Source organism: Cebus imitator, unplaced genomic scaffold (assembly GCF_001604975.1).
Source record: "Cebus imitator isolate Cc_AM_T3 unplaced genomic scaffold, Cebus_imitator-1.0 Scaffold88, whole genome shotgun sequence".
Lineage (NCBI taxonomy): Eukaryota > Metazoa > Chordata > Mammalia > Primates > Cebidae > Cebus > Cebus imitator.
Window position 1 is genome coordinate 2,550,241 of NW_016107403.1, and position 15,196 is coordinate 2,565,436.

Genomic DNA, 15,196 nt, shown 5'->3' on the forward strand with positions numbered 1-15,196 from the left:
ATCCAAACCCTGAAGCACCTCACTGGGGCGGAGTAGACCCTTTGTAATAGAAATACGTAATCACTAATTGGAAGAACATATATAACAATCTTAGGATTCTTTCAGTTACAATACAGATTTACTGATAACTTCTTGGGACTTTATCTATTGCAAAATAAGAAATATCCTGCAAAATAAGCAGAATAGGAAAGAAATTATGGAGATATACATTGGTATTGGTTTCTTATATAATAAATGAATAAGTAAGTCTGCTGATGTCTTACAAGTGATATCTGAAGCCTATGAATATCTGAATTCCATTTAGGCTTTAGATATCACTTATAAGGCCTCACAGACTTCAGTGCTTCCGGTTTCCCTTTACATATCGAGGATGAGGATGTTAATATTAGTAACTTGAAAATATGTGTACGTTGAAACCAAGAAACTTAAAATATACGAATTTAAACTACGTGTGTAACAAAGCATTTCTTCCCTCACAGCTTATCATGGATACAACCAAATGATGGAATGCCTACCGGGTTATAAGCGGGTTAACAACACCTTTTGCCAAGGTAAGACTAATGAATTCATTGATGTGGACTCAATAATTGTTTTGGCTTTTTCGAAACTTGAGTTGTTTGCCACAACTTGCTCATTCGCCCAGCCTGTCCCAGTAAACCACCTCACGTTCACTCCTTTTGGCTAAGGAAATATAAGGAAATAAGTTTAAAGTATGGTTGTTGAAATTGCTTTACTGCCACTAACTATTTTGTGTCAGTTTTAATAATCTGTATTATCTTAGAAAGTATCATTTTATCCAAAATTTCAAATTTATTAATATGAAGTATTTGTCTTAATATGCTCTTGTTTTCTTTTTAATTTCTGTAGCAACCCCCATCCCTTTTAGTTACATTGCTATTTGTTTCCTATTTGTTTTTCTTGGATTAGGCTTGCCAGTAGTTTATCAATGTTATCAGTTTTTTCCTCCAAAGAGTCTGTTATTTGCTTTGTTGAAAACATTTGTCTATTTCACTAATTTTTGATCTTTGTTTCCTTTTTCTCTACCTTTTTGTTCAGTTGCTACTGTTTTCTAATTTCTTTAGATGCATACTTAGGTCGTTGATGTCAGCCTTTCTTCTTTTTCTGAAATATAAATAAAAGGCTGTAAATTTCTATCTGTTTAGATTTCTGAATTTAACATGCCTTAATTTTGTGTCATGTTCTTATTTTTAAGTTGTAAAAGAATTATTTCCTTTTGTTTTTTTATCAGCATATAATAATTATACATATTTATGGGGTATGTAGTGATGTTTTGATACATAAAATGTATAGTGATCAGATCAGGGTATTTGGCAAATCCATCATCTTGAACATTTATCATTGGAGCATTCAGTGTATCTTCCTTCTACCCATTTGAAACTATATAATATATTACTGGTAATATTATTACTGGTAACTGTAGTCATCCTACAGTGCTATGGAACACTAGAATATATTACTGGTAATTGTATAATATATTACTGGTAACTGTAGTCATCCTAGAGTGCTATGGAACACTAGAACTTACCCCTCCTATTTAGCTGTTGTATTAGTCCGTTTTCACAATGCTGATACAGACATACCTGATACTGGGCATTTTAAAAAAGAAAGAGGTTTAATTGGACTTACAGTTCCACGTGGCTGGGGAAGTCTCACAATCATGGTGGAAGCCAAGGAGAAGCAAGTCACATCTTACATGGATGCCAGCAAGCAAAAAAAGAGAACTTGTTTAGGGAAATGCCTCTTTATAAAACCATCAGATCTTGTGAAACTTATTCACTATCACAAGAACAGCATGGGAAAGACTTGTCCCCATGATTCATTACCTCCCACCAGGTCCCTCCCACAACACGTGGAATTCAGGATGAGGTTTGGGTGGGGAGACAGCCAAACTGTACCAGTTGTCATTTTGTATCTTTTAATATCTTTATCTTCACCTTCCCTCTATCCTTCCCAGCCTGTAGTTATCTTCTGTTCTACTTTTTACATCAATGAAATCAACCTTTTTTTAGCTTCCACATATGAGTGAGAATATGTGGTATTTAACTTTCTGTTTCTGGATTATTTCACTCAACATAATGTCTTCCAGTTCCATCCATGTTACACAAATGACAAGATTGCATTCTTTTTTATGACTGATCAGTATCCTGTTGTGTATATACACCACATTTATTTAATCTATTCATCTATTGTTGGACACCTAGGTTGATTCTATATCTTGGTTATTGTGACTGGTGCTGCAGTAGTAAGTTCAATTTTTAAAAATTATTCTGATTTTAGTATTGACCTATGGATTATTTAGAAATGTATTGCTTAATATCCAAATACTTGTGAACTTTTTCTTGTTCTATCACTTGCTGAGAGAGGTGTTAAAATTGCCTGCTATGATTATAGAATGGATTTTTTCTTTCATATCTGGCAAATTTCAGTCTGTATTTTTTTTTTACCTTTACAATGGGTGTCTTATAGACAGCATGTAGTTGAGTCTTGCTGCTTTTCTACTTTCTGATATTTCTGCCTCTTAATAGGGTGTTTATTGCAGTGTAATCTAAAGTTATTGATGCAGTCATACCTCAAAACTGGGGCCTAGCCTGAGAGGGTTTTTGGCTTTGCTCAGGAAAGAATTCAAGGCTGAGCCAGCACGGAAAACTAGCAAGTTTATTAGAGTAGCAGGTACAGCAGAATGGCTGCTCCACAGACCGATCAGGGCTATCCCACAGGCGGGGTGGCCCAGTGTAGTAGCAGCAGCCGCAGCAGCATAGAGCAACAATAGCCATCTGGAACAGCAGTGCCTGTAAATTCCTGGTTAACTATATTTAATACCAACTCTTAATAAATTAAATAAATTTACAGTCCTTGTAAATTGCTGGCTAGCTATATTTAATACCTACTCTTAATAAATTAAATAAATTCTAGAAAATAAATGTGGGAGTTCCCAAAACCATGTAAGATAACTTCTGTGTCACTGTCATGGCATTTGTAAACTGTCATAGTGCTGGTGGGAGTGTCTTTATGCTAATGAGCAATGAGGGCAACTAGAGGTTGCCTTCCTGACCATCAGCTGGTTCTGGTGGTTTTTTTCTGCTACATCCTGTTTTGATTAGCAGGATCATGATTAGTGCTCAGAAAATAAGTCCTGCTGATCTCCTACCTTATAATTACTGATACGGTTAGATTTAGGTCTACCTAAACATCTTTGTCTGATCAGGAAATTTTTGTTCTTTTCTTTCTTTTTCTTTAGAATTCCATTTTAATTTATCTGTTGGCTTTTTACTAAAGCCTTTTTACATTATTTTACCTTTTTTTTTTTTGAGACAGAGTCTTGTTTGTTGCCCAGCAGTGGCATGATCTCAGCTCACTACAACCTCTGCCTCCTGGGTTCAAACGATTCTCCTGCCTCAGCCTCCTGAGTAGCTGGGATTACAGGTGTGCACCATCACACCCAACTAATTTTTGTATATTTTTAGTAGAGATGGGATTTCACCACGTTGGCCAGGCTGATCTCGAATTCCTGGCCTCAAGCAATCCACCCGTTTTGGCCTCCAAAAGTGCTGGGATCACAGGTATGAGCCACTGTACCTGGCCTTGTTGCATTATTTTAAAGGGATTGCTCTAGGAATTATAATATACGTAGTTACTAATAGACCGTTTATATTATAATTCCTAGAGCAATCAGGAATCTAACAGTTTAACTTTTCATAGTCTATTTAAAGTTAACATAGTACCTCTAAACAGAAAATATAGAAACCTCTTTTTGGCCTGAAGATCAGTCTCCTACTTAATGTTCCATGCCATACCCCAGTGAAAACCACCGTGAGAGTCCTTCAGACAGTGGTAGGATTTCCCCTTACTCTGTGTTGGAATTATTCACATTATATGTTGTTGTTCACCTTTCTCTTTTCCTGACATGCTATGATTTCTCAATGATCAAGGACCCAGAGGCTCAATTTTTAAAAAATAGATATGATGGGCCGGGCGTGGTGGCTCACAACTGTAATCCCAGCACTTTGGGAGGCCGAGGTGGGTGGAACATGAGGTCAGGACATCAAGACCATCCTGGCCATGGTGAAACCCATCTCTACTAAAATACAAAAAATTAGTTAGGTGTGGTGGCTCCTGCCTGTAGTCCCAGCTACTCAGGAGACTGAGGCAGGGAAATCGCTTGAATCCGGGAGGCAGAGGTTGCAGTGAGCCAAGATAGTACCGCTGCACTCCAGCCTGGGGGAAGAGCAAGATTTGATGTGGATGAAGAAAGAGTTCATTTGTTATTTATGAGATAAGAGACTTATTATAGCTTTATTTTAGTTGGTCAAGTACCAATGACTTACAAATAAAGCCAACATATTTTTAGTGATTTGTGATAAACTATGTTTTTAAGCCCAGTAGTCATAAACTTATAAAGAGGGAAATAGCTAAATAATTCAACAAAGTAATTTGATTTTTCATAACTAAATTTACTGTGTGCCAGATGCTTTGTTTAATAAACACTTTATATCAGTTATCTCCATTAGTCTTTAAATTTTCTTTTTAAAGTAGTTACTATTATACTCCATTTTACAGGAGAAATTGAGACCTAGAGAGGTTAAGTCATTTGTGCAGCATATTGCTAATCAGTGCTACATGTAGGAATGAAACCAAAGTAGACTGAGGCCAGAACTTATGCTGTCAACCATCATGTTCTGTTAGGGAAAGGCAACTAACATTTATTGATCATTTACTATGAGTTAGTCCATATGCTATGTATTTGGTTTAATCTTCAAAACAATCTTATGAGATTTGGGCATTATTAGTCCCAAGTAGACACTGAGACACAGAGAAAGTAAATAGCTTCCCAAGGTTACACAGATAATTAATAAGCCCAAGCAGGGTTATACTCTCATACAACCTGTGGCCACCTTTACCAATTATATGTATACATATATATATATTGTAAAGTATCACTAATTTAGATGCTAGCTAATTGGAAGATATGCCATCTGTTTTGAGACCTAATAGAAGTCAAAGCAATTAACATTAATTTTGTTTTATTTAATGTAAAATGATGGTTATCAGCCAGGTACAGTGGCTCATGCCGGTATTCCCTGCACTTTGGGAGGCTGAGGCAGAAGGACTGCTTGAGACCAGGAGTTTAAGACCAGCCTGGGCAACAAAGCAAGACCCTGTCTCTACAAAAAATAAAATAAAAATTTACTGGGGGTAGTGGTGCACGCCTGTAATCCCAGCTACTCAGGAAGCTGAGGCAGGAGGATTGCTTAAGTCCAGGAGTTCGAGGCTGCAGTGAGCTGTGATCGTGCCACTGTTACTAAAGCCTGGGCAACAAAGTGAGACTCTGTCTCTAAAAAGAAGAAAGAAAGTGAGGATAGAAGAAAGGAAGGAGGGAGGGAGAGAAAGTTATACAATATATTTCTTCTACTGGCTGATTCAATGTTTTGAACAATTTATATTCATAAAAATACCACTTTAGAAGTGGTAGAAGTGCAAATTTGCAACTAATCACTTGGTATCTATTTTGCAAATTAGAATGGAGAATTATTCAAGTAATTGCATGAGTTTTTTTTTTTTGCATTTTCCTCTGTTGGTATGGCTGACTGACCCTCAGCAAACTTTGTTCATACTGAGCATATTAGATGGTTCTGCCTTAGTCAATTCACTGATGGTCTGTCTATCAGTAACACCAAATCCTGGCTTAGGTCTCAGGAGGATATTTGTAAACCAGTGTTATACTTTTTGGCAACGATTCTAGAGTGAAGTAACATGCGGAATTCTGTTTCATGGGGCCTCAAGGAGGCACTGCAAAATTACATTACAAAGGCGTTTGACTCATAATATGATTTCATTTGGTATAATCTATTAAAATTGCTATTGAGAAAAGGGCTTAATTCACTCCCTTTGTGATATTGATGGTCAGTAAAATGAAATCAAACTTGCTCACATTACATAGGTACATTCGGTTTTCCTAGAGCCTTGAAGCTTTTTGATTTTGTTTTCCTAAAGTTTTTCAAAAGGAGCCCATTTAGCATCTAATTGCTTGTGGCTTCCACATTGTTCTTACAGTCTAATGTCTTCTCAGTTTACAAAGCACTTTTAAAATTAAAGTGGTTAATAACTAGAATTACATTACTTCCTTCAACTAAGTGAACTAATGTGCTGAAACAACTTTTACTAATGTGCTCTCAGTAACAAAGAACCAACTGTGTACACGTTAATTTGAGGAGCTTTCAAATAATTGCCCTCATAGTTGGTTTTTTCCGTCTCTCTACTGGTACTGCAATTATCTTTTCAAAGGAATGATTTATTACGTATACACACATGGAGCTCCAAAACCTGCCTTGCTACCCTCAGCATTATGGAATTGTTATAATTTGCTTCATTTATCATAACAAACAATACAGTTATATGCTCTGATGGATCTAGAGCAGCATTTGTCATTTGATTATTATGCTATAAAGGTTTGATGTAGAACGAGAATTAAATGAAATAATGCCTTGTGGAAATGATACTAAGAGCTCCTACTTCTATGCTGCTTTTCTTTAATACTCAGTCTTTCCCTGAGTAGAAGTACTGAGTACTCTCCCTTCTCCATATTTTGCTATAGGTGAATCCTTAAAAAGTTATATATAAATCTAACTTTCAGAAATAGAATTTGGTTCTGAAAGTACTTGAGGAATCAGTCTATTGAGTGAAACCTTTTATTAAAAGTAAATATCTCTTTTGACATACTAAAATCACCAGTTTCAGTTTACAAGGATAAAACCAACTTAGTATTATTTTTTACATTTTTTAGCACGTATTGTGGGCAATACCACAGTACCTCAGCACGTGCTAAAATGTAATTAAAAGACATCTACGCTTTTATAGTTCAGTGTATGCATAATCCTTCTTCATAGATCATCTCGAAGACTTTTTAATGACTCAGTATTCCGCAAATATTAATTGTTAGGGCACTCCTAGCTATAGACTGAAGGTATGTGATGAATAATGAGTAAAATGTTGTTCCTGACCTTAGAATTTAGTGTAATGAAATCAGGTTGAATCAGCAGGATGCAATTTGCTTTTTGCACCCTTCCAACTAGCTGAATTTTAGCTGACTCCATATGAGCCCATTAAAGGAAATAGGAAAGAGCTGGCCACATAACTTTCTTTCAGTATCATTTTATTATACTCATTGTTCTGCTTTAATAAAATAAATTTATGAAACTAATACATTGAGGCACAAGAATACTCATTACCAAAACGTTCACTGTAGGCTCCTTTTAGATAAAAAGTTCCTCAGAGTGCATCTGAAATCACATTTTATTTGGACAAAATAAAAGATAATGTACCTATTTTCAGGGGGCATATCTGTTATTAAATGAAACTCAATAGTCTTGATCAATATTCTGCATAAGGACTTTTTGGTTACAAAGCACTTGTCTGGACTGTAGCTTGAGTTTCAGACCTCTTAATGATTACCAAAAAAAAATCGAGTGTGAACTGCAATACTGTGAACAGGTAAAGGAAGAGTGGTCTTTGAATGCTTTGAGAACATAAGATAAATGAGGACCGGCAAGTGCAGGTGAGACCCCCAAGAAAGCCTGCCTGGCTGGAGAAAAGAGTGTGTCCTGTAGCCTAGTGCCAGATTAAACAGACACGTAGGATGAGATGCAATGATGGAGAATTTTCACGCAAAGCTCTTATAATTAATCGCATGCACCATTTGCATGCGATTAATTATGGGCTTTGTGATGAAAACAGTTACTGGATTTGTACTGCTTTTAACATGATGTTAAAGAAAAGATATTATTCATAACATTTGTTAAAGAACAGTAAGGCAGACTTTATTCGGGTAACTATTGCAAGAGGTATAAGGACTACTGCAGTGGGATTTTGGGGTGGGGGAGAGAGACTGGGCTCAACTCTGAAAATAAGGAAAAGTAAAAATTGATCACCAAGGAGTGGGGGTGAAGGTGTGGTATCAGTGGATGAAAAATTACTAAGAGGACACATCAGGAGTAAGGGGGGATTCTGGCTAAACCAGCTTAGGAGGGTATTCTTGCTGAAGGCAGATCAGGGTGACCTGAGTAGATATTACCTAGGGCCTGGTGGAAGATGAGGAACCCAGTAAGAAATCCAGCATAGGGGATTCGAGCTAAATTAACTTAACAGGATTCTAGCTAAAATTGGACAATGAAGAGACGAATACAGAAGTTTGCATGAAGTCAGACCCTAGTTGAGAAGAGGGTTCAGAGGAGCCCGACTAGAGTTTGATCAAGGAGAGCATCTTTGTCAGTGATACACTGAAAGGTCATTAGGACAGCCTCTTGGATACTTGAAAGAAAATTGATTTGTGGCATTATTTTACAGGTATTGTCAAAGGTGTACTTAATGGAAATATAACTCCCCCCCCCAGAAAACTAATAATTAAATGAATTTACTGTCATTTTACTGATATTAGTATTTCCTGTATCCTGTGCTTGTTTTCTGCATTTGTTTCTTCTTTTGGGGGGATTTGCCAAATAAAATCCACAATACCTAGTTGAATTTGAATTTCAGATAAACAACAAATACTTTTTTGTTTTTTGAGACGCAGTCTTGCTCTGTCGCCAGGCTGGAGCACAGTGGTGCAATCTTGGCTCACTGCAACCTCAGCCTCTCGGGTTCAAGTGATCCTTCTGCCTCAGTCTCCCGAGTAGCTGGAACCACAGGCATGTGTCACCATGCCCGGCTAATTTTTGTATTTTTAGTAGAGATGGGGTTTCACCATGTTGGCCAGGATGATCTCGATCTCTTGACCTCATGATCCTCCCGCCTCGGCCTCCCAAAGTGCTGGGATTATAATAGGCATGAGCCACCGTGCCTGGCCAACAAATACTTTTTAAATTAAGTACATCCCAAATTATTTATTTGAAATTCAAATTTGACTGATACCTTGTATTTTTATCTGGTTAACCTGTATTTTGAGGTTATATTCTAACAGATGCTTTAGTGAGGGTCACTAAAGTGTATGCTTTATGTGTCTGAAAATATCTTTATTTTGCACTCATTTTATAATGAGACTACTAGTGTGTAAAATTCCAGGTTGACAGTTGTTTTCTAATAGTGCTTGACTACATTATACCAATGTCTTCTGACTTCTGTGTTTTGATGCCACTTCCTTTGTAGATGTCTTTCTGTCCTTTGAGATAATCTCCAAATTCCTTATCTTCTGTAGTTTTATCATGATGTGTCTATATTTAGATTTATCTTTATTTTACTCAGCGTGAAATGTCAATCTGAAAACTCATGTCTTTCTTCAAATTTGAAAAGTGTTCACCTGTTATGCCTTCAAATATCACTTTCTACCATGCTTTTCTGCTGAAACTCTCATTAAACAAAAGTTGGAGTCTGTTTTTCAAGGCTCTTAAAATTTTTTTGTCCTTTTATTCTTCTTTTTGCTACATTTTGAATGGTTATCTCAGTTCTGTTTTCCAGTTTCTGCTTTACTATGCTATGCCATCTAGGCTTTATCCCATGTTACATTTTTAATTTTAAGACTATGTTTTTCATTTCCAAGGTTTCTAATAAATTATTGTTATAGCTACCTCTTCTTGTTTCATATTCTTTAAGTATTCATTTAACTTTTAAGGCGTGGTAAAAATATTTAAAGAATCTTTATGAGACCATTTCTTTAAATATTCATATCTAAACAATATTTATATTCAAATCATTGGTGTCAATTAGTTTCTTAGCAAACAAGCATTAAAATTTTTAATTGGGCTTATAAGCTCGCTTTGAATCAGAAGTTTATTTTCATCCTCCCCACTCTTTTTCTTTTTCTGTCTGTCAATTTTATGGAAATTTCCACTTGAATCATGAGGCCCGTTGGTCTAGAGCTCGATTGTAATGGTAGCTTCTGACCCAAGGAACTTTTCTTATGATATTGTTTGTATAAGAATGTGATAATTTTCTCTTTTCTAATATTAGTAAATTTACTTTTTGTTCATGATTGTCTTACACAACTTTTTAATCTACTTATTTATATATTTTGCTAACTTTTATTGAATAGCTATTTAGTGGGGCCATCACGTTAAGTGCGTTGGATACAGCCTTGTGAGATAAGTAGTGATGTGTGTGTGTCTTTGTGTGGATGTGTGTGTAGGCCTCTCTTTTCCAGAGGTAATCATTACCCTTTTAACTTCAGATCAATTTTATCTTATGAACTTGCAAATCATCCAGTACATGTTTTCTTTAGTGTCTGGCTTCTTTCATGCAATAGTATATGGCCAGTACAATTTTAATATTCAGAGTTCTGGCTGATTAAAGTAAAACTATCCATTGATGTTTTTATTTAAATACTTTTTCCCCTCTTCCGCCTTGTTCTTCTCTGACTTCTTTGCTTAGGCATCATTGCCCCAGAGTTATAGCTTTGTCTCTAAAGTTCCCTTCAGTTGCATTATCATAAGTGAGTTGCTACGTTTATTTATTTCTAGTAGGTTTTTGGAAATAAACTAGAGGGTGATGTGAGTATAAAGATGAAACTTAGACGAGATTGGGCGCATTCAGGGTGGTATGGCCATAGACACAAACATTTCTATACACCAGTAATAGACAAACAGAGAGCGAAATCATGAGTGAACTCCCATTCTAAAATGCTACAAAGAGAATAAAATACCTAGGAGTACAACTTACGAGAGATGTGAAGGACCTCTTCAAGGAGAACAAACCACTGCTGAGGGAATTAAGAGAGGACACAAACAAATAGAAAAACATTCCACGCTCATGGATAGGAAGAATCAATATTGTGAAAATGGCCATCCTGCCCTATCTATAAAAGTAATTTATAGATTCAATATTATCCCCATCAAGCTACAATTAACTTTTTTCACAGAGTTTGAAAAAACTACTTTAAATTTCATGTAGAACCAAAAAAGAGCCTGTATAGCCAAGATAATTCTAAGCAAAAAAGAACAAAGCTGGAGGCATCACAGTACCTGACTTCAAACTACACTACAAGGCTACAGTAACCAAAACAGCCTGGTATTGGTACCAAAACAACATATAGATCAATGGACAGAATAGAGGCCTCAGAAAGTATACCACACATCTACAACCAACTGATCTTTGACAAACCTGATAAAAACAAGCAATGGGGAAAGGATTCCCTATTTAATAAATGCTGTTGAGAAAACTGGCTAGCCATATTCAGGAAACTGAAACTGGACCCCTTCCTTACACCTTATACAAAAATTAACTCAAGGTCAATTAAAGATTTAAATTAAGACCTAAAACCATAAAAACCCTAGAAGAAAACCTAGGCAATACCATTAAGGACATAGACATGGGCAAAGACTTCATGACTAAAACAGCGAAAGCAATGGCAACAAAAGCCAAAATTCACAAATGGGATCTAACTAAAGAGCTTCTGCTCAGCAAAAGAAGCTATCATCACCATGAAAAGGCAACCTACACAATGGGAGAGAAGTTTTGCAATCTATCCATCTGACAAAGGGCTAATATCCAGAATCTACAAAGTACTTAAACAAATTTATGAGAAAAAAACAACCCCATCAAAAAGTAGGCGAACGATATAAACAGACAGTTCTCAAAAGAGGATGTTCTTGTGGCCAACAAACATGAAAAAAAGCTCATCATCACTGGTTATTAGAGAAAGGCAAATCAAAACCATAATGAGATACTATCTCATGCCAGTTAGAATGGCAATTATTAAAAAGTCAGGAAACAACAGATGCTGGAGAGGATGTGGGGAAATAGGAATGCTTTAACACTGTTGGTGGGAGTGTAAATTATTTTAATCATTGTGTAAGACAGTGTGGCTATTCCTCAAGGATCTAGAGCCAGAAATTCCATTTGACCCTGCAATCCCATTACTGGGTATATACCCAAAGGATTATAAATTATTCTACTATAATGACTCAGGCACACATATGTTTATTGTGGCACTGTTCCCAATAGCAAAGACTTGGAACCAATCCAAATGCTCATCAATGATAGACTGGATAAAAGAAACGTGGCACATATATACCATGGAATATTATGCAGCCATAAAAAAGGATGAGTTTATGTCCTTTACAGAGACATGGATGAAGCTGGAAACCATCATTCTCAGCAAACTAACAACAGGGACAGAAAACCAAACACTGTATATTGTCACTCATAAGTAGCAGTTGAACAATGAGATCATATGGACATAGGGAGGGGAACATCACACACCAGGGCCTGTCAGGGGTGAGTGACTTGAAGTGGGATAGCATTTGGGAAAATACCTAATGTACATGATGGGTTGATGGGTGCAGCAAACTACCATGGCATGTGTATACCTATGTAACAAACCTACACGTTCTGTACATGTATTTCAAAACTTAAAAGTATAATAATATAGTAAAAGATGAAACTTAGAATCCATTGTTCTTGGTATATGGTTTGAAAATAATAGTAGAAAACCAACAGGTAAGAACTAAGACTGTGGTCAACCAGACTTGACAATTCAGTTCATCAAAACATTAGAAATGTTTAATATTCATTTTGTTTAGCCTACCAGAGGTTAATTATAATTTTCTATTGTATTTTCATTTAATCTCAGAAACCGTCATGTGCTTAGTATGATGCCAAATCATGTTTTGCAATAGTCAATGGCCCAGAGGGAACTGATAGATAATTGACTGTTTTGAAAGTGTTAACTGTCCAGGACGTCCTCTTAGAACTACTGCTGCGCTTTCTAGTTGAAATATGCACAGTATTTTCAGTAAGAATTTAAACAGTTTTTGATCTGGACCTGAGCATCCTATTTTGGCATTTGCAAATCAAATTGGGACCCATTCCTGTGCATTAGAATTATATTTCTGGTGTGTCCTCTTACTATGCTGGGATAGGATTCAAAAAGGAAATGTCTGTTTATTTTATTCACTCTTCCTTAGGAAAGACAGTGGTGAAGTGAGTCATTAGCACATTGTATTTTTCAATAGCCCTTTGACCTTAATCGCTGTGGCTATAAAATGAATGGGAAGATGGCTACAGTATTATGAGTGATGAAGAAAGCCCGTGATGGATTCATGTTACTGTGAATATTTCAAGGAGAAGTTAATATAGTGTCTGTAGACTACAGTCATGAGTCCAAGACCAACAGAGTAAGCGTGTGCTGCTAGCAGCATCTTCCATGTGTAGCACACATGGATCAAGAAATAAATACAAGCTGTTCTCTGGGCTGTTATAATTCCTTTATTATGTTACCCCGAAGACAGAAGAATTGGAAGGAAAGGAGTTGCTCCCATAGTGGTTTGACTTTTGTCAGTGAGTTCAGTGATTGAATCCATCCTATTGTGGATGATCGTTTTAAAATCATGGGACAGTGTCAGGGATGTGGGTAGTCTTTAGCAGCAGTGGGGCTTATATAGAAGCAAATATAATCATGAAGAGACTCATACAATAGTTTCTGAAGCTGGCCCCAGAGAGCAACATTTCACAAACTGTTTCCAGAGACCACCAGTTCAGAGGGATGTTAATAGTCTGCATGTTAAAAAGGGTCCCCCAGCCAAATGTGCAGAAAAACAAGTTAAACACAGAAAAATGAGATTTTGCCAAAGGACTCCTTGGGTTTTAAATACACTTGTGTATAGAATAGGTAGTATTTCTCAAACATATTTGGCTGCAGAACCCTATTTTAGCAGAGGTCTTACATAGTCTGTGTTTTGTATAAAATACCTTGAGTAAAATTGCTCTAGAACATTGGTTTTCAAATATTTTTTTGTTCACTTATCTCCTAGAATAATTTTGAAAAAGTTATGTGTTCATGTATCTTTAAGCTGACATGTGCATTTTAAGTCAAGTGGATACAATAGGTTAATTTCTGGCACATTTATATTGTATGTGTGCATTAAATATTTTCATCAAAACTTTGGAGCTGCAGCATTGGTTCATGCTATTGATAAAGTCTCTGCCATTTAACCTAATTGGTAAAGCCAGATCTCCTTATGAAACAAATCAGACTCATTACTTTTCCTGTGACTCTATCCTGGGATTGATATTTTTGTAAATTGGTCATTTATTCTGTGCCTGTGAGAATTTTACCTTTCAAGACATTGTACTCAGAAAGCCTAGAAAGATTCTGGATGGGCAAGAGGTATGCCTTGACTTGGCCCCCTGAGGAAAGGGGAAGACAGGAAAGGAAGACTGGCAAATATATTCATAGGCAGATCACTTCAAAAAGAAACATCTGAAGGCTGAAGATCTGTAGATTAGTTCCCTTAAAAGTATCCCAGCCTGTGTGTACCCTACAGAATACCTTCCTACTCCTTCATGGGTATATGTACCCAGTGCAAGTTGTTCTTTGGAAGTTTAAGAAATATATATGTTTTCTTAAAGAGTGAACTCTTCTTCCTAAAGTAAGTGATCCTTATTAAATGATTTAATAGTCTGTCTGGGATAAGTATTTGTGTCAAGGTATTTTTCTGCTTTCAAGTGGAAGTCATACTGCTAATGGAATTCTATCATGGAATTTCTATTCACTAGCAGAAGCTGAACCCATGGAGGTGAATCTCCAGAAAGCTTCATATTTTTACGTGGTATAAAGATCCTCATGTCCTGTTCTTACCTTGTCCTGACTGCTGTTGGACATGCCTCATTTCCTGTATAAACTTGTGTCACTAAAAAGACAGTAAATTCTTACTCACTTTGTTAAACATACATACTTTCCTGTAGGAGAATAGATGCATAAAAATATATTTGTTTCCCATAAGGGCGCTTGTGCTATTCATAATCTATTATGCACCAAATGTCATACTTTATTTATTCCCTGGCATTTTCAGCCCTGGCAGCTGGAAGATTGTTTTGAAGTTGGAGAATATTTAAACTTCAAGTAACCTTGGGGATTATATTGTTCAGCCCCTCTCTGTTACAGGAGAGGACACTGAGATCAAGAGAAACTCAGAGACTTGCCCTAGGTAACATAACATAAACCCTGGTTGGACCAAAAGCTTGGTCTTAGTGGAGTATTCCTCCTATGACTTTCCCCAGTCCTCTTCATCCTTTTTAGGAGTATGGCCTTGGACAAAATTATCTCTATGAAATTGAATAATTATTCCTGTACTGCTCACCATCCAGAATTGTGAAGTTTCAATGAGATACGGTATGCTATACAAATATAAAGGATCGTGATGAGGAAGAAGAAAGATGAAGGCCCTCACTTCATTGTCAGTTTATTGCA

General features: G+C 36.4%; 1 protein-coding gene across 9 annotated transcripts in view; it reads left to right on the forward strand.

Moving 5' to 3' along the window:
• Positions 1–15,196, forward strand: part of LTBP1 (latent transforming growth factor beta binding protein 1) — a 463,242-nt gene that overhangs the window by 288,614 nt on the left and 159,432 nt on the right. For all 9 annotated transcript variants that reach the window (XM_017534853.2, XM_017534855.2, XM_037740749.1 and 6 more), the window contains one exon: positions 480–551. In XM_017534853.2, the coding sequence (XP_017390342.1) occupies positions 480–551 (72 nt within the window). The remainder of the gene's footprint in view (positions 1–479; positions 552–15,196) is intronic.